The sequence below is a fragment of the Maylandia zebra genome, linkage group LG3 (genome assembly GCF_041146795.1).
Source record: "Maylandia zebra isolate NMK-2024a linkage group LG3, Mzebra_GT3a, whole genome shotgun sequence".
Lineage (NCBI taxonomy): Eukaryota > Metazoa > Chordata > Actinopteri > Cichliformes > Cichlidae > Maylandia > Maylandia zebra.
Window position 1 is genome coordinate 11,286,107 of NC_135169.1, and position 26,958 is coordinate 11,313,064.

The following is a 26,958-nucleotide window of genomic DNA, read 5'->3' on the forward strand; positions in this document are numbered from 1 at the left end:
ATCACACACGTGTTGGATTTTGGGTTCAGTTCTGGCTGAAGCTTTTCACTGATTTTGAGGACCCAGAGTTCAGCAGTTGTTGAAAGTTCGGAGGTCAGACTGGCTGCAGAACAGCGAGCTTCATGAAGCTCAGACTGTTAGGCGTCTGTGTTGGAGAACTGAGTCACATGACGTAAAGAGCAGCAGCGTCTCTGAGGTTTACCATCGGTCACCTGAACTCTCAGAAAGTCCCCGCTCTCTCTGTGCTTTCACTTCCTGTTCAGCCAGCAGCCAATCAGAAAAGCAGCTGCTTTAAGGCTGGAATGTCCCAAACCAGTTTAACCAGTTTAACCAGTCTGACAGTCTGAGTGGAGCCTGCAGGTTTGAGTCACATCAGTAATAATCACCTGTCCACACAAAGTCTGAAAAAATACATAAATAAAAATTTAGAGCTGATTATTGCAGCAAGCAGCCAATCAGAAGCAGCTGAGTCATCAGTTACCAGGTAAAGCTGAACAGCAGCAGAAGTGTAATGTAATAATGTGTATGTGTTAGCAGCGCCCGGGGAGCAGTGTGTAGGGACGGTACCTTGCTCAGGGGTGCCTCAGGGTGGCCGTTCAGTGGAGTTGAACCCCGACCTTCCGATCATGGGGCGACCACTCTACCTACTGAGCTATCCCTGCCCCCACAGTGCTCTGATCCTTCACTGCAGTACGGTAATACTACAAACAGACACGAAGTCCTGCATTAGAAACAAATCGACTTCTATTCTTACTTTATTTTCTTATTGTGAAGCAGTGACAGGGGGGAAGAAAAACTCCCTTTAAACAGGAAGAAACCAACTGAACCAGCCTCAGGGAGGGGCGGGGCCATTGATATACCCTCATGTTAGTTAGCTGTCTCACTGCACGTCCTATAGTGGATTTATTTCTACCTCTGAACTGTCCCACCATCATCACTCTGCTGGATTCAGTGTCAGTGATGTTCTGCTTCCATGAGCAAAAAAGGATGTAGTCAGCCACCCATTGTTCTCCCACTTAAAAGATAAGAGAGGCCTGTAATTTTCATCATAGATGTATTTCAACTATGAGAGACAAAAGAGGGACAATATCCAGAAAAATGACATTGACAGAATTTTAAAGAATTTATTTGCAGATTATGGTAGAAAATAAGTATTTGATCACCTACAAACAAGCCAGATTCCTGGCTCTCACAGACCTGTAACTTCTTCCATTACAGGCTCCTCTAAACATATGGACATTTGGTACTGTCCATATGTTTTTCATATTACTGCTCAAAGAAATAAAGGGAATACATAATAAGACATCCCAGATCTGCATGGGTGAAATATTCTTATTAAATATTTTGTTCTTTACATAGTTGAATGTGCTGACAACAAAAATCACAAAAATTATCAATGCAAGTTAAATGTATCAATCCATGTAGGCCTGGATTTGGATTTGGAAAAAACATAGGACAGGCTGATCCAACGTTGATGTCGTGTCCTTAAAACACATCAAAATGAGGCTCAGTAGTGTGCGTGGCCTCCACATGCCTGTATGACCTCCCTACAACACCTGGGCATGCTCCGGACGAGGTGGTGGATGGTCTCCTGAGGGATCTCCTCCCAGACCAGGACTAAAGCATCTGCCCACTACTGGACAGTCTGTGGTGCAGTTGGTGGATGGAGTGAGACACGATGTCCCAGATGTGCTCAATTGGATTCAGGTCTGGGGAACGGGCGGGCCAGTCCACAGCATCAATGCCGTCATTTTGCAGGAACTGCTGACACACTCCAGCTACATGAGGTCTAGCATTGTCTTGCATTAGGAGGGACCCAGGGCCACCCGCACCAGCAGTGGTCTCACAAGCGGTCTGAGGATCTCATGTCAGTACCTAATGCCAGTCAGGCTACCTCTGCCGAGCACATGGAGGGCTGTGCGGCCCCACAGAGTTTGATGTAGACCTTGCAGTTCGCAGTCCATGTTGATTGAATCTTGTTTTATCTTCTTAGTAATCGTGCTTGTCGTGCTATGTCAGCATTTTTCTTTGTCAGATGCTCGTTTATATAGACACAGGTTCCTCTCAGCTTCTTAGCCGTTCTTAGTAGCTCCATTTTTGATTTTCTATTCACAAAGCGTATTATTATACATGGTTTCCACTGTTATTAAGGCAGAGAATGGCAAGTCGCAGTGTTTTTACTATTAATAGTTATTCCCTTGCAGCTGAAAAAAAAGAAAATTTGTCAGTGTCAACTTCTATAGGCTCACTGCCTTCCTCTGCTACTACAGCTCTGGCATACACTGTTTTGTCTCCAATCCACTTACTATCAACTCATTCATACGGATGCTCTAGATCTGCCCTCGGGACTCGAGTAAGGCTATTTTTGTCCTTTTCTTCATTTAGTTTCTGTAGTTCTTTAATCTGTCCCATCATGTCCAATAGCAACTTCTGTTGTTTGTAGATATTAGAAAGCTCTCCTGACATATAATTTATAGATTTCATAATCTCCTCTATCCAGTCCTCAGACTGTGACCTTCTTTGGTGGCATTTTGTAGGCAGCTTTAACAGATGATCATCCACTGTCAGGGCACTTGGGCATAAATAAAACTTATTACAAAGTCCTCAAACACCTTTTCTGGCCAGCACTCAAATCTGATGTAACACTATACTGTCCTACCTGTCACCTTTATAAAGTTGCCAAGTCCCTGAAAGTCAGCGAGCACTTGAAAGATTTCAGCAGACGTTAAAGTCCATGCTCCACAAAAACTGTCTGGATAAAGGCAGGAAGTGGAATGAAGACATCCCATTTCTGTCGTGTGCTGTGCATGAAGCAGTGCAAGAATCATTGGGGTTCAGTCCTGCTGAACCTGTGTTTGGACATGAGTATGTTGCCAGAATGAGAAATTGCCTTAAATCAGCTTGCTCTTTAGCCAAGGATACCTTGACCATTAGCCAGGTAAAGATGAAAAACACTGACCAGAGAGCCCTTGCTAGCAGGTTTCAGCCCCCCCAGGACATGCACCATTGGTGCATATCCTGCCTGAATGCCCAGCCAATAAAACCAGGGCATTAATTGCTCCAGAGGTCTGTCACATCCCATACGCCCTGTCACGGGGTTATAATGAGCCTCCTGGAAAATCATTCAGGATGACCCTGCATTACAGCTGAATGCAGCACAGACACTGCACACCACTTAAGGCCATGAACCCATCAACACACAGATTGCCCCAACAGATTAAATCTGAATCTTTGTTTTTAGGTTTTATTGTTCACATTCTCTCTGTGTGTGGTAACTTAATATCATGGACTCAGGCGCAGACCAGCGCAACTAGAATAGCAGTTGTCAATGTATTTACAAAACACCACGTGAAAGTATGTACGGTGTACAGGGCAGGGGTATGCAATGGTCCGGGGGAAGGGAGAGAAAGTCCAACACACGCTCCGCCCACTCGCTCCTCTCGTATGGTTTTCCCATACGTTTGTTTGGTCTCTCACTCCACTCCACTCCACCAGGGAAACAGATCGGGTGTACAGACGAGTCCGAGAACCTGAGCACAAGAGAACTGCTGTTAAAATAAACAGAGTCATCACACGAGAAACAGGGTTTAATGGGACTGTACTGACAAGAGTAACTCAACAATCCAGCAAAGAAGCCTTCTGAGTCCTGAGCTTAAATAGCCCAGGAGTCCAGGTCATCAGGTAGATTCACGGCAGGTGCGTGGGCCAAGGGCGGAGCCCAGCTGAGCTCCGCCCAGGCAGACAGGTGAGAGACAGGAGAGGGAGAGAGAAACACAAACTAAAAACAACATGTAGCCTGAAACCTAGGTCCACCAAGGAGACAGAGACCATGACACTTAAGCTCTGCGTGTGTTGTTGGCTATAACACTAGTCCTTGTATTTGTTCACCAGAAAATAATAATGACACTTTTATCGTTGTCTAGGATTCAGCCTAACCCTGGGCCCCTGGCTCTATCTCATACATCATATCTCATAAACTGCCTTATTGAAACATACTTCATACAAACGCTTGTACTTTGGTACCTTTGAAAATCAGTTTTGGACTGTTGGCCTCCACAGGTGCTGCGGGGGTCCAAACAATACACTTCTCTTCACTCAACTCAGTCTCTCCAAACACTCCAGAGCAGGAAAAATCCAGAGGTCTGTATCCTTGGAAAAGAACAATGGGATTACTTGCATGAGAAAAGGGCAAGACATACACACAAGATTAAGAAACCGGCGCTGAACTAACTGCAAAGTTTAACAAAGAATGTGGTGGCCTCCTGATCAGACCGTCTGGGAGAGCTGGTTGATTTCTGCAGGCGTGTTCAGCCAAAGGCGGGAACACAGATACAAAAGACAGGGAGAAACAGGGGGAGGGGGCACAAAGAAAGACTTTTATATGTAATTTAAAAACTTTGAATAAACAATTATCTGAATGTTACAACAAAAGTGGTCATCTGATTAAATGTATAGGAGTCCATTACTGTATATAGTAACTATTAAGTCTAGTATACCCTAGTAAGCTATAGTACTTTTTCCTTTGGGAAGGAACCATCTGTGCAGTCTGCAGTTCTGTTGAAGAAAGATGTTGAATCTATTTAAATACTGTAGAAAAATAATTGATTTCTGTGCATTTGTTTTACTCCTGCATTAAATTAAAGTTTACATCGATTAAGGGCGGGGGGTGGTTCCCTAACGTTTTTGCTGGGAGTTGGAAACCCTATGAGGTAGGTAGGTAAGTACTCTTTAAAATACCAGGATAGGGAGGATGGAGCAGGTTTAACTTTATTAGATTGATCAGTGTTGCTGAACTATGAAATGTTTTGGCTGCAGTGTGTTTTTTGCATACAGCTATAACAGAGTAGCTTCAGTCTCTTGTTTTTTAAAACTTGAGTATGAACTTATACAAAATGCAGCAAGATATTTATAAACAACAGTTTTATTGATTACAAAATATGCTATATCAGAGTCATATCGGCAGATATCCAAATTTATGATATCGGTATCGGACGTTAGAGAATGGTATCAGAGTTAAGAGGTCAGGAGTTAATGTTTCCATTGTAACACCTCCAGATTTGACCTAGAAACACTCATTTTTAACACTCGATTTTAACTACTATCATTTTACACCTCAGAGTTACATTAAAAGAATGTGACTCTACTTAGAGTAAAATTAACTCTACTTTTGCAAGAAGACTACTAACACCAAAACATTTAACACTTTTGAATTTGCTGTGTACGTTCATTAATAATCCTAACTGATAAGGGAAGAAATGAGTGCTTGTAGCGGTAAGAAACTCTGCACCTTCGCCCCCAGTTTAGTAAAACGTACTCAGAATGCAGAACATGAGAGGTTAAAATGCCGTCTGCCTGTCTGAGGATGTTCTAGTAGTTCTTGGGGGTTTACAGGAGCTGTCGTGGCCATAATCCTCCCTGCTGTCCTAATCAAAGTTTAATCTGAGCTTTTGACTCTACAGTTAAATTACCAAACCAGCGTGCAGTGTTATACCTTAAGATCGACTCAACTGTTGCTCTGTAAAAAATCATCATGATATCACTGTGAACGCCAAACAACCAGAGTGTAGATGCTGACGGATCAGAGCACAGACACTGTTTGCTTGTGTTCTCCAGCTGAGATCACTGTCAGTATGAACTCGCAGGTATTTGAAGGAGTTAACTTTTTAATTCAGTTCAATTCAATCCTCCACCAGGATCCACCAGCATCTCCACTGTCTTGTATTAATCTGCAGTTGGTGAGCATCGCAGCAGCTGACACACTTCTCCACTGCACAGCTGTGGGGTTTTAAATTGGACTTTGCAGGTAAAGACTAAGTACCACAGTGTGATCAGATAATTTCACAACATCTTGATTTGAATGGGAGATTAGTGTAAAGTGTGATTAATTCATATTTTACACTGCTGTGTAAGAAAAGCTTAAATTAACAGTGCAGTATTGAATATTACATAAAATAAACTATATACACAATGCAGAGATGCAGAAATGTGTGCATGCAGCACAGAGCCATGGCTCGGTGTCTCACAGGATTAACTGTACTTTCACAAGTGTTCGTTTTTCTTACTGATTAAAAACCTCCATTAAGGATGTTAGTTCTACACAAAGTAATTAAGCAAAATATTAAATTACAGAAAAGTGTTTTTCAGTTTCTGCTAAAGAAATTTCATTTTTTTACAACTACAGTTAAAAAAACAGAAGGTCTGGGTAATGAAATACCAGAACATTTTGTGTAATTTTAAATATTTATTTCTTACAATATAAAGAGTGTTCAGATTTCTTCCTGAAGAAAGCGGAGATAGTCAGTGGGCTGTGTGTGGTCCGAGATATATAAATCTAGTCTAACAGCGTAACAGCTTGTAGCTCAGTGTTCCAACATTTAGAAGTAGCAGCTGTTATCACAACTAGAGATCAATGCAGTACTAACATGCTGTTAGTTCATTTTGTAAGGTAGACCCTACAATAATACATACAGAGAATAAAACAACAATCATATGACCCCCTAAGCACTTTGCCAACAATGCTGGGATGGCGTGGTGGGTATGCTGTCATGTGGTGTGTGGAGGCGGCGGTCACGCCTGCCAAAGATCATCTGGATGGATCTTGATATCCCATAGTGCCAAAGCACGCAGGTCCTTCGAATGAGGTCCCGCCAGCTCTGGAAATTCACCCCACGGGAGATTTCCCCACGGGAGCACTCTCGTGATGACACCCTGTGTTCAGCCTTTGACCAAATGATAGAAGCTGATGGTCATGTGATGCACCCTGAACTGAAACTACCTGTGCTTCGTATTATTGAAAGGCTTTGCCAAGTGAGTCGCGACACTGGCATGGAGGAGACACACACCCAGTGTACAGTGTTGCTGGTGAAATGATTTTCCAGGCGGCTCATTATACAGCAATGATTAATGGCCCCATTTTATTGGCCCGGCATCCCTTCCAACAGCACCTTTGCACCTGTTACCATTAATGGAGGTCTTGTTTGAGCGCATTGGCATGGACCTCATCGGGCCATTTCACTGGAGTGCATCGCTTTGTATTAGTGGATTATGCAACGCGATACCCAGAAGCAGTGCTGCTGCCCACCACCCAGTTTAGTGCAGGCGCCATTTCAGGTCATCTACCGAGTCAGCATCCCGAAAGAGATACTGACTGACCAGGGCACACCCTTCATGTCTCGCACACTAAAGGAACTACAAATTACTGGGTGTTAAATCTGTTCAGACTGATGAGCTGGTGGAGCGGCTGAATAAGACTTTAAACTCCATCATTCGTAAGTTCCCTCCACGGGAGTTTCACACACAGTGGGACAGGGGAGGGGCCACGCAGATTTATCACCTCAGCCTGCTGAAAGCATGGAGATGGATAGATGATAGATGGTGAAGTGTAAGTGGAGCAAACTTTAACCTCTTTCCATGACAGAGTTTTTCTTGTATCCAGATCCTGCAGCAGCTTCATATCCTCTTCTGTTTGACCCAGACTGTGCAGGTTCAGAGGTGTCACAGTCTGTAACACTGAACTCTTTATGTTCTTTGAATGTCCTTCCAACAGGAGTTCAATTCAATTTTATTTATATACGTCAAATCACAACAGCAGTGGCCTCAGTGTCCCGACCTGCTGACTGTAAACCTCTACACTGATGCAGTTTCCAAAAATCCTCCAAAGCTGCAGAGTCACCTCTGAAGCTGCTGAAACAGAAGCACTGAAACCATCGCAGTCAGACTCTGTTTATTAACCGTCCACGTGACTCGAGGACAAAATACTGACACTTTATTTGACTTGCAGCAGGAGAAATATGTCTGGGCTCAGAGTTTTATCCTCTGTGTGATTAAAGTCTGAGGTTTATGACACGTGTGTTGGATTTTGGGTTGATTAAGTTTTCACTTTCCACTTCTTTTGAGGACTCAGAGGTGAACAGCTGTTAAACCTGTGGAGGAGTTTTTACGTGATGAGCTCTGATCATGTTTCAGAGAACAGCGAGCTTCATGAAGCTCAGACATTTACGTGTCTGTGCTTGAGAACTGAGTCACATGACCTAAACAGCAGCAGCGTCTCTGAGGTTTACCATCGGTCACCTGAACTCTCAGAAAGTCCCCGCTCTCTCTGTGCTTTCACTTCCTGTTCAGCCAATAGGAAAAGAGCAGCTCCTGATGTGTCAGCTGTTACTACAGGCAGAAGTCTTTTATGTGAACGGCAGCAGAGACGCTCAGAGTCAGACGCCCTGCTGGATCCACACTCAGTCAGAGTTTAAGGCTGGAATGTTTTTAAACCAGTTTAACCAGTCTGACTGTCTGACTGGAGTCTGCAGGTTTGAGTCACATTAATAATAAACACCAGTCCACACACAGTCTGAAAAGTTAAATAAATATTTAGAGCTGATTATTGCACCAGGACAGCCAATCAGAAACAGCTAAGTCATCAGTTACTAGGTAAAGCTGGACAGCAGAGGAAGTGCTCTGATCCTTCACTGCAGTACAGCAATACTACAAACAGACAGTAAGTCCTGCATTAGAAACAAATCTACTTCAGCCGCCCTCGTCAAGCAATCAGAGTGCACAGACTGTGAGATCATTTCAAACTCCTGCTCTGAATATGTGGAATGTCTGACTCTGAGGCCTTTTTATTTGCCCACAGTGCTGCAGTGCATCATTGTGAGTGTCGTGCACATCCCCCCCTCCGCTAACTGAAGGAGCTGCACGACATGAACAACGAGCACGAAAATAAACACCCACACGCTGCTGTCATTGTTCTGGGAGACTTTAATCATTGTAATCTCCAGAAAAACGTGCCTTAACTGCATCACTTTGTAACCTTCCCCACCAGGGGGAATAAAATACAGGATCAGTGTTCACAAATGAAATTTTAATCATTAGAGAAAAAATTACCAACAATCATCCCACAGATGTAATATTATCTACAGCTACTCTTAGTGCCATTGATGCTAAGTTAGACTCTTTATCTCCAGTTGATCTGTCACGGCGGGGTGCGCCGATGTATGTGGAAACAGGACCCAAAAGCAGATGATGACGAGGAATTGTAATGATTAACAGAAAAGTGAACCTTTATTGCGATGACGGCAGGGAATGAACCAAGAGACCAAAACAAACAGGCAAAACACTAAGAAACAAAAACACTAAAGGTACTAAGACCAAAAAACTATAACTATGACTGAGGTGGAGTAAACAGACGAACCGACAATGGCATGAAGAAAACAAAAGGCTTAAATACAGACATGAGGTGATCAGGGGAAGTGGCGACACATGGGGGAAAACTGCTAACAGACATAAACCTAATGACAGGACCAGGAGAGGAAAGCTAAATATAATGAACAAAGAACACATGACATTGTCAGAATAAAACAGGAAATGACAACACAACTTAACAGACCTAATACGTGATGAAATAAATAGAAAACCCCAAAACATAGAAAACCCAGGAACAATAACTGCCTAAACTAAAGGCAAATAGGAAATAACACAAACTAATAACATATCAAAAAGTACAAAGAAAACTCAGAGTGCTGGGTCGGAGACCCAGCCTGTGACATGATCTTTCTGCGTTAACTTCAATAATTACTTCCTCCAAACCATCAACGTGTCTTTTAGACCCCATTCCTACAAAACTGCTCAAAGAAGTCCTGCCATTAATTAATGCTTCGATCTTAAATATGATCAACCTATCTCTAATGATCGGCTATGTACCACAGGCCTTCAAGCTGGCTGTAGTTAAACCTTTACTCAAAAAGCATCTCTAGACCCAGCAGTCTTTCTAGACCCTTCCTTTCATACCAAACATCCTTGAAAGAGTAGTTGTCAAACAGCTAACAGATCATCTGCAGAGGTTTATTTGAAGAGTTTCAGTCAGGTTTCAGAGCTCATCACAGCACAGAAACAGCTTTAGTGAAGGTTACAAATGATCTTCTTATGGCCTCTGACAGTGGACTCATCTCTGTGCTTGTCCTGCTAGACCTCAGTGCAGCGTTCGATACTGTCGACCATAATATCCTATTAGAGCGATTAGAACATGTTTAATGATCTTCTCTTAATTACTGATTCAGGGCATTCTGCTGTATTAGTCTTATTGGATTTGTCCTCAGCCTTTGACATGGTTGACCATAATATTTTATTAACAAGGTTAGAATGCACTGTGGGCATTCGGGGCGAAGCCCTTAACTGGTTCAAATCATACCTTTTGAACAGGTCTTTCTCTGTTACCTTGGGTACTTATTCTTCCTCAACTGCATCCTTATGCTGTGGTGTGCCCCAAGGCTCTGTGCTTGGCCCAATGTTATTCTCATTATATATGCTCCCCCTAGGCTTAATCTTTGAAAAATATAACATTTCTTATCACCTCTATGCCGATGATTTACAGATTTATTTTCAATTAGATGATGACGACATTGCTCCTTCATTGCACTGCTTCCTCGAGTGCGTGAGAGAAGTCAGAGAATGGCTTTCAGACAACTCCCTTATCCTGAACGAAAAGAAAACGGAGATTGTGGTGTTTGGCAACCATATCCCTAGGGGCCTATCAGCTGATACCTTTGGATCCTTTGCCACTTCTTTCTCTGACTCAGTTAGTGACCTAGGGGTTCTGCTGGACAGCTCTTTCAAATTTAACAAACAAGTGTCCTCAGTAATCAAATCTAGCTTCTACCAACTGCGCCTTATTGCTAAGGCTAAGCACTGTGTCCCTCATAAAGATCTTGAAAAGCTCATTCATGCTTTTGTGACTTCTAGATTGGATTACTGTAACTCCCTCTACTTTGGTCTTCACTCCGCTCTCCTTCACAGACTTCAGCTTGTCCAAAATGCTGCGGCTCGCCTCCTGACTGGCACTAGAAAGCATCACCCCAGTTCTTATTGAGTTGCAATGGTTACCCATAAAATATCGCATTGAATTTAAAATATTGTTGCTCACCTTTGAAATTATAAATAATTCAGCCCCTCGTTATCTAGTCGATCTTCTTAGTCTACATGTCCCTGGGCGAGCCCTCAGGTCTTCAGCCCAATTACTCCTGGCTCAGCCTAGTCTTTTAAACGTGCTATACAAATAAAGTTGTATTTCCAGTCACCTTTCTCACTCACTATGTGTTAACAGACCTCTCTGCATTGAATCATATCTGTTATTAACCTCTGTCTCTCTTCCACAGCATGTCTTCATCCTGTCTTCCTTCTCTCAGCCCAACCAATCACAGCAGATGGCCCCGCCCCTCCCTGAGCCTGGTTCTGCCGGAGGTTTCTTCCTGTTAAAAGGGAGTTTTTCCTTCCCACTGTCGCCAAAGTGCTTGCTCATAGGGGGTCATGTGATTGTTGGGTTTTTCTCTGTATCTACTATACAAACACTGTTAAATGTTCAGGTTCGATGCCATATGTTAAAACAAGATCTAGAGTGTGATTAAAGTGGTGGGTGAGTTCTTTTACATGTTGAGAGAAGCCAATTGAGCCTGATAATACAGATACAGCCACTTTAAATGGCCGCCTCATCACTCACAGGACCATGACAGATACTTAGTGGATTCCTGATGGATTGCCAGCTGATCTGTTACTGTAATGATAGGGTAATGTCTTGTACATCCACCAGGGGGCACAGTGGTAATGGAAGTTAACAACCTGCTTACTCACGTCTGGTGCTAATCTCAGTCTCTAATCACCTTTGTGATTTATTTTAATATTCTACGCTGTGAAAGGGACTTTCTAAATCCAACAACTGGTACATGTCCTGCAAACAAGTGTCCAACCTGCAGTATTTATCTATTTAGTTAAAGGTGGAAAAGCTCCATGTGCCGACAGGTAGGAGAGAATTAATAGTTATTAGCGTTCAACCTGGTCTGGTTGTGTACGAACAACGCTCCAAAAGAAGCATCTAAATCCTGACGATGAATGAATAAACTGATAAATCTCTGCAGGACCTTTACACACAGAGAGAGCACAGACTGTCATCAGCATCACAGAGGATTCTTTTGTCACACATCAGGTGGTCATTCAAACAGCTCTCTGACCCCTACAGAAGGACAACAAACCCAAATATCCTCTCTGTGCCAGCTGTGGTTTTAACACACGTACACAGTATTCCAGGAATCACTGACAGGATGTCAGTTATACCTGTCTGTGAAACCTTCTTCGTGAGTGCCATTGATGTGATTTGGCCTTAAATAAAGTTAATCAACGATTAAGATTTTTAGATTTTTACATTAGTGTTAAAATCCTGTTTTCAAAGTATTGTAACGATCCTTGAGGTGATTTTATTGTGATGTGTTCACTGATGTGAGTTACCAGAGCTGGACAGTGAGGTGTTCCGGTGGACCCTGCCCTGTTACCCTGTTAATAAACCATGGTGAGACCAAAATGTCTGCTGGAACATTACAGTATCCAGTAAAGGGTTAAACACTAAAACTGTTATTAACACATCTGCAAACTGTGTGACATCATGTTGAATTTATAGCACACTGTGACTAAAGATATGCAGAAGCAATTTCTACTTGATGAAATTATCTGACAGAACATGCTGTGTAGTTTATTTATGTCTCAGTCAGAAGCAGTTTTCAGTGCTGAGCTGTGTTCATGACAACTCTGACATCAGAAACCAGTCTCTTTTTATCTTGATGTGAGATCTTATCTTAACTGTGAGAGCATGCACTCTGCTCCTTGAAACAAACTGAAGGTTTCAACAGACACAACAAAAACTAAATATCAAGTATGAAAACCTTAAATTTATGGAATTCACATAGTAGTATTGACTGCATTTAAATGGTAGCCTCCTAATGTCCCAGTTTAAGGAAGGCACCATGAGGTTGCTTTTTGTTTGTTCCCTCACATTTCCAAAGACCCAGATCAGCCGCCACAAAACAAACAGCTGGTATGAGTTACACACGAATTAACCTAAATGGCCAAACAGGAAGTCCACAGCTGGATATTAGATTCAACAGGCACCAGTGCTAACCACCACACCACCGAGCTGGCCTGTGACTTGGCGCTATATAGATACAATTGAATTGAATATATCCATAATCACACACACTGTTAAACTAAACTGATCAAAACTGCAAGGTTATTACAGTAAGCTAAAACTAAACCAAAAACTAAAACCAGATATGAAAAAACATTTTAATTAACTAAAAGTAAAAATAAGAAGTGTAAATAACCAAAACAATGTTGTAAGTTTTTTAGTAAAATAAACCTTTTTCATAACTTGTTGATGAAGCCTGAATTTTTACTGAGACTCTGGATGTCAACAAGCCTGACAGTGACTGCTTTCAATGAGTTCTGTTTTGATTGGGATGCCTGTGCTAATCTTACCGCCGACACAATAATACTACAAACAAGCATTGAAGCTGATAAAAACTCATATCAGTCCCCTCTAAACACTCTCCACATGAACACATCTGTAGGTTTGGAACAACATGAAACCTTCCTGCAGGACAGTGGGGCTCTCTCAGTGTTTAAACTGGTTTAAACTGGTTTCTCTGACATCAGTAACATCTGCAGTGATGCAGGCAAACAAACACAGCTGAAAGTTTGTGTCATTTTATTTTGACATGAAAGTTAAAATCTGTAAATTAGAATCAGACGAGCAGAGAGAACAAAGTCACCCTGAGACCTGGATTACAGGGATTATATTACATGGATTGAAGAGCAGAGTTAAACAGTGAAGCATCAAACAGCAGAGTCGACATTAGACCTGATCCAGGATCATCCCAGTGAAACCACAACAACCACCAACAGCACTGAGATCCTGATCAGGTTCAGAGTCCAGGCAGAGATCATCATCATCATCAGTCTGAACACAGGAAGCAGCTGCTTTTATAACATCAGACAGAACCAGGACCAGGATCCAGGCTCAATTACTGGGAACCAGGATACGACCTGAAAGAAGAAGAGACGAGGACACAGTCACCAACACACTCTGAAAACACATCATGGAAGCTGATTTTGATCAATACTAATGATCAGTAAAGTTTCATGTCTCAGGGCTTGGATCAGGACTGAGAGTCTTTAAAAAAAAAACTACTAAAAAACTGGGTTTGACACATGAATGAAACTAACAGTGGTCTGAAAATAAACAAACTGGTCTACAACTGTGTGAAACTAGTTTAAACTGGTCTGAAACGGAATTTTAAAACATCGATATATATATAAAAATACTGATGTAAACCAGATCCAAACCAGTTTTAGACTCATGTAATGTGGTTTGAGATTTAGTCTGGTCTAAACTGGTTTCATTCTGGTCTAAACTGGTTTCATTCTGGTCTAAACTGGTTTCAGGTATGAACTGGTCTGTGAGTGGGATTCCTGCTCTGACCTCGGGACTTCCTCTTGTAGTAGATGAATCCAGCCAGAGATAAGATCAGACCCAGGATCAGTCCTGAGGCTCCGATGGCGAGCTTGTTCCTCTCTGACTCAGGCATGGACGGGTCTGAGGACACACAGGTGAGTCACACAGGTGTACATTCAGGTGTGTACAGGTGTGTAGATACAGACAGGTATTTACCCCAGTCAGTTTTCAGAGGTTCCTTCAGGCTGGCGTGCTCCACCACACAGGAGATCTTCTCCCCAGACCTTCAACACAAACAAGCATTAGTGATTCTCTTACAGCTAAGAACTGGAACAGGAACTTATTTTAACCATCAAATCCACGTAAAAAATTATATAAAGGATTCAATTCAATTCAGTTTTATTTATATAGCGCCAATCACAACAATAGTTGCCTCAAGGTGTTTTATATTGTAAGGTAGACCCTACAATAATACATACAGAGAAAAACCCAACAATCATGTGACCCCCTATGAGCAGCACTTTGGAGACAGTGGGAAGGAAAAAGTCCATCCCGCTGAACTCTAATAGGGTGATATGGTACTACAAGGTCATTAAGATAAGATGGGGCCTGATTATTTAAGACCTTGTATGTGAGGAGCAGGATTTTGAATTCTGGATTTAACAGGAAGCCAAAACAGGAGAAATCTGCTCTCTTTCTAGTCCCTGTCAGGACTCTTGCTGCAGCATTTTGGGTTAAATGAAGGCTTTTCAGCGAGTTTTTAGGACATCCTGATAATAATGAATTACAGTCGTCCAGCCTGGAAGTAATAAATGCATGAACTAGTTTTTCAGCGTCACTCTGAGACAGGATATTTCTAACTTTAGAGATGTTGCACAAATGGAAGAAAGCAGTCTTACATATTTGTTTAATATGTGCGTTGAAGGACACGTCCTGGTCAAAAATGACTCCAAGGTTCCTCACAGCGTTACTGGAGGCCAAGGTAATGCCATCCAGAGTAAGAATCTGGTCAGGACTGATGCTCCACACTTGGCCCTGACCAGGGGCGGAGCGTGGGGGTGGCTTACTGGGCTTAAGCCCGGGTAGTTTTGTCAGAAGCCCGGGGTCTTTTGGAGTGTAATTTTTTCATAGTTAGATGCCTGGCTGACAACTGTATAAAACAAAAAGTACACACAATATTCGAAGCACATAGTGCACACTGTGGGAATTTACGACTGTGCGTGAATCCCCCCTGATATTGGTATGATCCGAGCTCAGGCACTAAGCGACTGAGCGAGGGGGCGGGGCAGCTGCTGCCTGTGAGTGCGCTGTTGGAGAAACGCAGCCAGCCATACTAAGGAGAGCTTAAGTTTGACCAGGTACAAAAGCAAATCATTCGTACTGTACAAATAATGTAAATATGACGGTGCATCACGAAAGATTGATATCAAACTGATCACTTGACCAATATTACGTTACTTGCTCTTCAAGTGAATCAACAAATGGTGAAATGAAAAGCCGAACAAATGCTATTTTTTAGAGAGTCTTAGCTTACGTGTGTTTATTTCATATTTTCAGTTCTTACCCTCCCGACTAAATCGGTTTCAGTTATGTACTGAAACATAAGAATGGACATTAGAGGCTTCTTTCAAAGAAAAAACTCAGGTAAATGTTATTTTATATATTATGTTTTGTATGTTGTTCAGTATATTTCTATGCAAAACAAGAGGGATTTCAGTACACAGCAGGATATTCACATTTATAACCAGTTATTTACTCTTTATGGAGAAAACATAAAACATTTTTACTGTACAACATCAATTTAGAGTAAACTTTTGTTTTAGATAAATATTGAAATATCTTTTGAATTAGTTAAATGTCAGAATAAAGAGAGACAGAGCTGTCTATTTATTATCACTTTGATCAAATTTAGGAGTACATGTACACTAAGTTTATTAATTAATAAGAAACTGCAGATGATTCGATTCTGAGCTGAAGAAGCTTCTGATAGGTTAGTAGAGTCCATGTGAGTAAACTGGTGGCACACCTGTGGATGCATATAAGGCAAAACACAGAGCCTGTTTCTGTGACATGGGAACATCAAGACATGTCAAACAAAACACCAGGAACAGAACTGTGGAGCTCCATAAGTGTGGCTCAGTTTGAATACAATTTGGTGCCATTTGCAATTAAGAAATACAGACAGTTTCTCTCTTTACTCTTAAAGTTAACAAATATGTTTTTATATTTATCTAAAAAATAAACATTTAGTCTGATTTGATGTTACAATTAAAAAAGTGTTTTTATCTGAAGAGTTTGTAAATATCTGTATATTTGATGATTGTCAGCACAAAGAGAGAGAGGAACAGAGAGGGAGATGGAGAATGAGGACAGAACAGAGATGAACAAGAGCAGGTGAGACACACATGTTAGTCAAATGGTTGTTTACCAAAAGTATCAGCGTATCACAGGTCCTCATGTATCTCGTACCTCGTGTTTCTTTTTAGGTTTGCTATTTTTCAAATTCTATATTTATTAAGTTATGAAGGCTTGTTTGCACAACAAGACTAAATGTCTGGCTGCTTAATTAAAAAACTAGTTTAAGGTGTCCTGCACATGTGATATATATTTTTCCCTATATGAAGTCATTCTTTTTTGAACAGAGCCTATTAATCTTTCAGTCATTTCTACCCCCCCCAAAAAAAAAAAAAAAAAAATCCCACATGCATACTACTCTTTGGGCTAAGCCCCGGGTGTTTCAAATGTCTGGCTCCGCCTCTGGCCCTGACTCACCTGGGTGTGTACTCCAGGTGTGAGTGAGTCTGGTAGTACCAATCACCATCTGCCATCTCCTCAGTGGAAGTGACATCAGAGGTTATTTCCTTTCCATCTCTCAGCCAGCTCACTTTGATCTCACTGGGATAGAAGTCATAGACGCTGCAGACCAACATGGCAGGATGGTGACTGGAGAGAGGCGTCGTGGAGTGAAGCTTGACAGTTGGTTGAACTAGAAGACAGTATTATTTTCTTTTATTATTAATATAAAATTTTCAGTGATGCACATAAATTAATAAATATTTTGTGATACATAAATATGTGGATGTGATATCAATTCATTTCATGAACTCAGACATGCACAGACAGTAATCAGTGAGAGGAGTGAGAAACAGCAGTTTAACTTTAAACCACAGAAGCATCAGCAAACTGTAAACTGCATCATTTTTGTTATGCTCAATCTCACAAATACAGCCTGCATGTTCTCATTCACAAATTTTTTTTTATTTAAATGTTTCAAAGGACTTCATATAAAATACAATATGAAATTAAACTGCTACTTTATTGTGGTGTTAGAGGTTTTTACAGGAAAATATGAATAGAAAACTTAAAAATATTAAAAAATAATAATAATAATGATAATTGACATTAAAAGTGTCAGTATGATTTTTATCTGGGGTTCTGAATACTGTCTGTCTCTGTTTCACCACCAGGGTGCAGCAGAGACTGCATTTCATTTTTTTAAAAGACAACTTATTATTGAATTTAATGAATAAAGACAAAGCACAGTGACAAATAAGTTAAAGTGTTTAATGTGTAAATTCTGTTAATACAGTAGTTTTAAAGCATCATCCTTCAAACTAACTGTGTGCAGTCAGTGAGTGATTCAGAGTGTCAGTCAGAGTGAGGTCAACATGAACACCTGATGATGTCACACAGACCAGCACGCTCACCTGATTTAGACAGAGCGTTGCTGTAGTCAATACCAATGTTGTGTTGGCAGTACCTCTCCTTCTCAGCTGTCCATCGAGCCACCACTGCTGGTTGATCGTTAAAGTACTTTGCCTGCTTCACTCCGTACTCAGTGTATCCCACAAACTTCCCCACACTGCTGCTGAACCTGTAAATCTCCAACTTGTTGTAATATGCAGAGTAGATTAACTGGATGTCCTTCAGCTCAGTGGAGTTAAACTGACAGCGCTCCACACCATAACTCAGAAATCCATCTGAGAACAAACAGAATCACATTCACTGTCAAAGTGTGGACTGATCTGACATCAGAGTATTGATCAGTATCTTCAGCCACATCATTGCTTAGGGTATTGATGAGTGATCAGTGTATGAATGAGTGTATTGATCATACCTGCTGTGCTGAGGCTGATGAAGAGGAGGCTGAGGCAGAGGAAGGATGAAGCCATGTTCCTGAGTTCTCCTGACAAACTGACTCAGTCTGACTGAGAGCTGCTCTAAAAACAGAGGACAGGTCACATGACCACAGCATCATCTGTTACCAGGAAGAACTCTGTGACACCAGCTCACACTCTTCATCATCACAGAGTAACATTTAGTAGTCAGAGACTTTCCACTATTATTATTTCACATGTACAGCAGCTTTACTTTGATGAAAGATGTTTAAGTGTGAAATCTATACAACATGTGGATGCAACTATAGATTACATAGTAATGAACTTAATATATTAATAAGCATCAGTCAAATATCTTGCAGCTTTTATTACAAAAACAAAAAAAAATGAGATGAGGCTCGAGGCATCATTACATTTAGGTTTATTTTCGTTTATTTTAGTCCAAAAATGAAATCGGACCCAAACACCACAGTTCCCTGAAATCATTCTGACCATGAGGCCATAAGACACTTCAGTGAGTGTCACATATTTGTTTCAAGGCTCAGGGTCAGCTGTGCTGTTATGTGTTACTGTATCACAAAGGATAACAGCAGCACTTGTTGTACTGGATCGTGTTGCTACAGACAGCTGGAGACAGTTTTAGTTTCAGAGGACGGCTGAAGGATGTTCTCAGAGAAGATGAGAAGATCTGCAGCAAACCCACAAACAGGAAGAGCATCTGAACATAGACGAGGATTTGAACCAGAAGTCTCAGTGTGGATCCATCAGACCTGTTCCTCTGATCCAGTCCAGTTCTTGTCATTTCACTCAGCCTTTCCTCCCGTGTCACTTCTTCTCCCTGACAGTCACCCTTCACTGAGACATTTCTGATGAGGCTTCAGTAAACAGCAGAAAGTCATGTCTCAGGTCCTGTGTCGGGTCTTTCAGATCCTGTTCTCCAGAGGCCTCACACTTCTTCTTCTTCTATCCAGCTTCCTCAGGATTTTAAGCACACACTGAGATATGCAGTTTTCAGCTAACACTTCTTTGGGAATCCGTTTGTTAGAGAAAAAATACTATTTTCATATTAAAATGTTTTTTCTTTGGTATTTTACACAGATTAAACTAAAGAAATAGGACCAATGTTTGTGTGACAGGGTGCTGGGAACAAAGAGCCTACAGGTACCATTTCAGACTGGTTCTTTGCTCAGTGGTCTGTTATGTGCAGACTCCAGTGGCGTGTCTAGAAAATCTTTGTTGGGGGGGCCAGGTAGGGGCACAGATTTGGAGAAGGGTGGCAGATGTAATTGGCAGATAATGTTAAAAAGAATTCTACCAACCGTTCACCATAATTCAATAATCCTGTAAACCTAATAACCGAATGCACTTTTAACTGTTATTAGAATGAGATTTTAACCACTACGGTGCAAAGTTTTTAGATACTGCGTTGATAAAGTACAAGAGATACAATCAGTGCTTTGTCAGTGTTTACTCAGCATTCAAGGACATCAATATTTGCATAGTATTTTTACTGACATGTAGTGCACATATGTTTTGGGCAAAAACATTTTTGAATATTAAAATACGAACATTTGTAACAAACATTTAGCCAGTTCCAATGCAAAACTTTATCTGCCTGTTAAAAAAAGAAGATAATCTTCTTACAAACTGGTGTTTGATTGTGAAACAGGAAAAAAGTGGGGAAACAACTGAAAAGACTAACATTTGAATAAAACCTGAAAGCAAGTAAATACTTTCTATGCTTCCTTATGGTAAACTTTGGTAATATTGATCAAGAACAACACTGGCTGATGATGAAATACAGTCAGCTGGCATGGTGACACTGCCAGTATAACCTGCAGGGCTGGACTGGGACAGAAAATCGGGCATTTTGACTAGAGACCGGCCCCCCAGGTATTAAAGCCATAAAGACTTTGAATGAAAACAAATGCTGTTGTGACAGGAAAAGAAATAGTAAAAACTTATATGACTTAACTCGTGAAAGTGGCCACTTTCTCATTACTTTCATATATTGTTTTAGTAAGTATCCAAAACATACAAGTTTCATTATATAATTTTTTAAGGGCTCTTATATCTGTTTTTACTCTTGTATGCTTTTCATACAAGTTTCACAAAAGACAGATACAAACTTTATAAGATTTATATATATCTTTTTCATATGTACACTGTCTTGTTGGTATATGTATGATTTCTATACATTTTACGTCAGATAAAAACTTTGGTTGTAAGATTCAGATAATTATTTAATAAAAGCTAGATATTTTAAATGAGAATAAGAAAGAAAAGTATTTCTTTGTGCCCCCCTCTCCCTGTTAATGCCCTACCTGCCCCCCTGGCAACACTTTCCTAGACCCGCCCCTGCACAGTTACCAGCTGTCAGCTACACAGAAAAGGATCCTGGTGTTATTTGTCTCTCAGAAACAGTTCATAACTTCAACTCATTCATGTCACCTAAAAGGTAAACCTGTTTCTCCATCACAGCTCTGATGATTCAGTAAGGACATCTCCTGGTTTCATCTTCATGTTTCCCTCTCACCAGATATCCAAACCATCATGACCAGCAGCTTTACAGCTGTGGCTCCAGCAAACATCAGCTGATACTAGAAATTAATATTAAATACATTCTAACAGCTGATCAAGCTTAAACGTGCTGCTGTTGTTTAGCGCGACATCCGCTGGTTTCCTCTTTCTGGCGCAAAGTGGGCGATAAACAAACAAGAGAGAAAAGCCGATCAGCTGATCATTGATCAGTTTCATGATTGAAGTAGCAACAGGAGAGGGAGGGGGAGAGAATGAGAGGAGAAGAGGCAGCTGTGCAGCGTAACGACAGAATAACTCCAGCTTTGTGTCTTTTTCATTATAGCGAAAGTCCGGGACAAACTGCGTCTCTTCTCAGCTCAATACGAAATATTTTCTCTGAATGAGGGACCATTCCATTTTTAAGGAGCCGTTGGAAACTCTACTAACCTTATGAATAAACTTCACTATCAGTAACATCATAGCACCCACAGCTGTATAAAAACTCCATCAAGTGGGCGACTGTGGCTCAGGGGGTTGGGAATCGCATCTGTAATCGGAAGGTCGCCGGTTCGATCCCTGGGCTCTCTGTCCTGGTCGTTGTGTCCTTGGGCAAGACACTTTACCCTACCGCCTACTGGTGTTGGCCAGAGGGGCCGATAGCGCGATATGGCAGCCTCGCTTCTGTCAGTCTGCCCCAGGGCAGCTGTGGCTACAACCGTAGCTGCCTCCACCAGTGTGTGAATGTGAGAGTGAATGAATAGTGGAATTGTAAAGGGTCTTTGGGTGCCTTGAAAAGCGCTATATAAATCCAATCCATTATTATTATTATTAGAACGCAGTATGAGTTATTGCAACTGACAGTAAAAAGTCAGCACAACGAAAATAAACTCCACCTAAACTTAGTTTATATCTGACCCAGATAGACTGCAGGTCATAACTTCTTACCTGAAGTTCAGTTCACCTGACACTCGGACTGGCGGCTGCCTCGGGGCTCTCCTCCTGCCTCCCCTTCCCTCATCCACCTGCTGCCTCTGTGGAAGCTCCCCCATAGCCACCACCAAACAACGGAGTTATTTCTACACATCGACCTGCATCTGGCCAATCCACCACCTCTCATTGTTCATGCCATTACAAAAAAAATAAAAAATAAGTCACTGGGGATATGCCCGGTATGCCCGATGGCCAGTCCAGCTATGTTAACCTGCAACCAAATCTGCAGCTCCATACAGCAATGTTACGACTTAGATTACATCTTATAACTCATAACTCTTATGTTAGCTGCCCTCTGTAGCATACTGTCTGAAATATTCGACGGCTGCAATAATTCTTTAAGTGTTATTTTTTCCTTGGGATTCTAATTTCACCGAAGTTTACTAAACTCAACAAACTTAATATTACTTACCGGGACATTTATTCTGTCCTCATTTTCTTTCACCGAAAAATTGTTTCCTGCAGTGCCATCTTTCGCGCTTGGCTCTCCTACCTTTGCTAACGTGATGCACATAGCGCAGAAGCCGATGCTGCATTCACTTACACTCGGATATCTGAGCTTCACCGTGAAAACATAATCGGACATTTGATATTTGATTGAATTTTATTGTTTTGCCTTTGGGGTGGCACCTGGGGTGGCCAGTCTGGTTGGGGGGGTGGCCTGTGCCCCCAGGCCACCCCGCTGGACACGCCATTGGCAGACACAACACTGATTCATTCCATCAGTTAAGAACATTTATTTTCTTTGTTCACCTTCAATAGTCATAATAACATTTAGAGTATTTTATATTTGGATTTAGTTGTTTATAAGGAGTGTGTTGAATTGATGCAAATTATTGTGAAGCAGATGTGTTAATGTCATAGATCAGACATTTTTCCACAGTCACACTTTATTGACAGAGCAGTGAAAAACAGCAAAGAAAACTCTGATTGGCTCTGCAGATAAAGATCATGTTTTTAACTGTTAAAATAAGAATCATACAGAAAGCAATATTTTTAGATGTAAAATATCACATCATGATAGCATCGTGATGTTTACACAAACACATGAATGTCTGAAGGACAACAGACTGAGGGTCTGTGTTTCATTCACTGAAGCATCATTTACAAAATGTCCTAACAGCTGGATTAAATCCCATTTTTATCTACACTCAAACACTGATGACATCATCACTGTGCGCCAATCAGCTGCACTCGTTTCCTTTGATGAGGAAGAAGGTTCCAGCAGCCACACCGAGCAGACCCACAGTCAGACCCACTCCACAGAACGCCGCTGGTCCAACACCTGGATCAGACTGACCAGAGGCCTTCACATCTGGAGACACAAACACACAGAGAGATGAACCAAACAGCTGGAGACAAACAGGAAACACACACATCTGTCTCAAATGGTCAGCTGACTGACTACAGTCAGCTATTAACATTAATATTGGCCCAAGTCTTGTCAACATCAGAAGAAAATGAAAATATACACACACTATGTGAACTATACATCTGTCTTCAGCTGATTAAGCAGCGTTAACTGTTTGGGCTCAGTCTTCTCCAAAGGAAGACAAAGATAGTTGTCTTTGTATTTCAGTCAGTGTTCTCACTTTAAATAAAGGGTATATTTTCTCACCATAGAGTCTAGTTTCTGGTTGTGTCAGGGCCAGATGTTGCACTGCACAGCTGTAGATGTCTCCCTGCTGTGGGGTGAACTGCAGTCTGGAGATCTGGGTGAAGGTCCCATCTTTGTTGGGATAGGGAACGTTGATGCTGGATCCTGTGACCTTCTGTCCGTTCTTGGTCCAGGAGACGTTGACAGGAGCAGGATAGAAACCAGTCACGTGACAGATCAGAGTGTTCTTCTCTCCAAACTCCACCTCATCTCTGGTGTAGATCATCACAGCTGAAGGAGCATCTGTGCACAAACACAAAGATTTGATGTATTTTACAGATCAAAAAGATCATTTCTAACAGATTTGTACTTCTAGGCATATATTTGAATAATATTCTGTTTCTCTCAGTGCTGTGGGAGGGATTAGCACTGTTCTGAATATGAGAGTACTTATTTGATTTAAGAACCACTTTAGTTAAGGAATGACCGATGGAGGAACAGTATGTATGAGCCCAGTTTTAAACAGGCAAACAAACAAAAAAAGCCACAACAAAAACACTATGCCAGCATAACTACAAATCACCGAATTCTATTTGATTAAGAGATGAGATTAAGCAGGATACATTTTAATCTAACATGGATGGACTGGTCTTTAGCAATTGGTCTGGAAAAATATTTTCAAATAAACTCTGCTCTAATGGGGTGACATGGTACTATAAGGTCTTATCTTAATGACCTTGTAGTACCATATCACCCTATTAGAGCACTTCGCTCTCGCTCTGCAGGCCTACTTGTTGTTCCTAGAGTATTTAAAAGTAGAATGGGAGGCAGAGCCTTCAGTTTTCAGGCCCCTCTTCTGTGGAACCAGCTTCCAGTTTGGATTCAGGAGACAGACACTATCTCTACTTTTAAGATTAGGCTTCAAACTTTCCTTTTTGCTAAAGCATATAGTTAGGGCTGGACCAGGTGACCCTGAATCCTCCCTTAGTTATGCTGCAATAGACGTAGGCTGCCGGGGGATTCCCATGATGCATTGAGTTTTTCCTTTCCAGTCACCTTTCTCACTCACTATGTGTTAACAGACCTCTCTGCATTGAATCATATCCGTTATTAACCTCTGTCTCTCTTCCACAGCATGTCTTTATCCTGTCTTCCTTCTCTCACCCCAACCAATCACAGCAGATGGCCCCGCCCCTCCCTGAGCCTGGTTCTGCCGGAGGTTTCTTCCTGTTAAAAGGGAGTTTTTCCTTCCCACTGTCGCCAAAGTGCTTGCTCATAGGGGGTCATATGATTGTTGGGTTTTTCTCGGTATCTATGAAGCGCCTTGAGGCGACTTTTGTTGTGATTTGGCGCTATATAAATTAAACTAAAATGAAAATGATCCATGTGAGACAGAACATGGACACAGCATGTTATGGGTGGACAGTTTAATTTAATGAAAAGTTTCAGGTTTAATCAGGTACATGTTTTTATAAAAGTTAAATAAACTGTTTTTGCTTTAATCATTAATCAGATCTCTTTATAAGGGCTATTCTATTTTATTCCTTTTACTTAAAGAAATATAATTAAAGATAATACCCCTGTATCATTGTGGTGATATTATATGGAAATTATTAACACATTAATCATGTGGTAATTTCCTGCGGCTAGTTTATGGATATGACCTTTATTTTTGCATTATTTCTACTGTTAAATGCTGTGATTAATAAATTATAGCTTGATTATTTGAAAACTACACATAAGCACCAACACTACAGTGAAACTGAGTTAAACAGTACTTGATTTATTGATCAGTAAATCTTTCTTTGTGTTGATGACGATGGAAGGATAATGATCACCAAGAGTGAAGCCCATTTAAGCACACAGAACTAAGGGCTGGTGTAAATGGGTGAATGAGGTATGTTGCATGAATGCACTTTAGGTGATCAGTTACGATAGAATAGTGCTATATATGAATTCGTCTGTTTACCAGTACAAACATTAACTCTGAGCACAGATTAAGTTCAATCTGCAAACTGCAGAGCAAGAAAACTTTAGAAATAAAGCTAGGAATGATATTTTATTCATACAGTATTAAAACAGATCAAGTGAAAAACATGTGCCCCTTAAAGTTTCTTTCTAAGTTTCCAAGTTTGTTTGTAATTATTTCATTTACACATTTTTGTAGTTTTATTGCAATTTCACGTATGACAGCACTATTCTACATCCAGACACAAGGGGGCGCTCATTGTGCTGGCAGTACAGAGCAGTATTTTGGAACACAAAGAAAGAATAAACATCTGTGTTGTGAAGCTAACACTAGCTCAACATGTGTGTGTCTTCTGTTGTGTACTGAAGCAGAGGCTGAGGACACAGAGCAGTGGCCTCTGACTGCAGATTTAGAGAAGCTGCAGAACAAAATGTGAGCTTTGCTACTTTCTGTAGTTTAAGCAGCAGCACAGAAAACAAAGGTTAAGTGTTGTGTTTACCGTGCTCCAGAGGGATGTCCTTCATTGCATCACGTCTTATCTTCAGGTTGTTTTTGCAGACCTGTAGATTACCCACAGCTCCGTCATAACATGTTGGGCAAGTAATAGGATCAACGAAAGGAGGAAGAACATAGATTTCCTTCTGTTTGCTGTAGTAATAAAGCTCTTCACCATCCAGTCCATACATGTCCTCTCCATCAGAGTCTGAACAGCCAGTGATATAAACGTCCTCATGAAGAACTGAAACACATCAAACACTGATCAGTGACCTGATCAATAACCTGATCAATAAGCTGCTGTTTACAGAGACAAACTCACCGTCAGCAGAGACACAGAGGACACAGGAGAGGAAGAGGAGCAGCTCCTTCATCTTCATCAGCAGCTCTCTGACAGTTAAACTCTGAGTGTGCGTCTGTGTGTGAACCTCACAGAGTGAGTGTGAGAGTCTGTGAGTGACTGAAAGTGCAGCTGAGCTCTAACACACAGCAGCCAATCACAGAGCTCACAGCTCATGATGTCATCAGTGTCCAGGCAGACAGCAGCTGGAGGTGAACATGATCCGAGACAGACAGCACCAATCAATAATCAATATTTATAGACTCTTCAAAATGAAGTTCAGCCTGATAAAATTTTCAAAACAAATGATTGTTCTGAAACATTTACAAACAGATGCTGCAAAATAGAATTTATTATATAAATAATTTCCAACATCAGACACTCTTAAATAAAATCCCTCTGACAAATTTATGTCACCTTCACACTTTTATTTTACTAAATGATTTATGTTTTATGACACACAGTCTGCTGTGACTGATAAAGAATGAGCTGATCAGGTGTCAGAGTGCAGATGAGTGTTTCCCAGCCGTCCTCCACCTGCTGCTCACTCTTTTTAACTGACTGAGATTCATTTGTAGATGTGTTTGCTGAAAACAGTTCAGTCTGTTAAACGTGTTAGCGGAAAATAAAACTGCTGAATTCTGATCCAAGTACGTTACA

The 26,958-nt window shown here is 41.2% G+C and overlaps 2 protein-coding genes and 1 long non-coding RNA gene across 4 annotated transcripts; all 3 read right to left on the bottom strand.

Annotated features, from left to right (window-relative positions):
• Positions 1–3,290: 3,290 nt before the first annotated feature.
• On the bottom strand, positions 3,291–4,376 carry LOC143416959 (uncharacterized). Of its 2 annotated transcripts, none has more exons than XR_013097196.1 (3): positions 4,273–4,376; positions 4,024–4,149; positions 3,291–3,530 (listed from the first exon to the last, which is right to left on the bottom strand). It is a non-coding gene; the product is annotated as an uncharacterized LOC143416959 (long non-coding RNA). The 2 variants fall into 2 exon arrangements; XR_013097195.1 differs by having other exon boundaries at positions 4,232–4,376.
• A 9,129-nt stretch (positions 4,377–13,505) lies between these two features.
• On the bottom strand, positions 13,506–18,489 carry LOC101466043 (H-2 class II histocompatibility antigen, E-S beta chain). The gene is made up of 6 exons (XM_076879522.1): positions 18,387–18,489; positions 17,977–18,249; positions 17,042–17,255; positions 14,486–14,553; positions 14,297–14,410; positions 13,506–13,860 (listed from the first exon to the last, which is right to left on the bottom strand). Exons 1-6 carry the CDS (start codon positions 18,439–18,441, stop codon positions 13,835–13,837), a joined length of 750 nt encoding a protein of 249 aa, XP_076735637.1. The 5' UTR covers positions 18,442–18,489; the 3' UTR covers positions 13,506–13,834.
• Positions 18,490–22,619: 4,130 nt separating this feature from the next.
• Positions 22,620–26,431, bottom strand: LOC143414688 (mamu class II histocompatibility antigen, DR alpha chain-like). The gene is made up of 4 exons (XM_076879518.1): positions 26,281–26,431; positions 25,963–26,202; positions 23,516–23,797; positions 22,620–23,212 (listed from the first exon to the last, which is right to left on the bottom strand). Exons 1-4 carry the CDS (start codon positions 26,336–26,338, stop codon positions 23,082–23,084), a joined length of 711 nt encoding a protein of 236 aa, XP_076735633.1. The 5' UTR covers positions 26,339–26,431; the 3' UTR covers positions 22,620–23,081.
• Between the last annotated feature and the right edge of the window lie 527 nt (positions 26,432–26,958).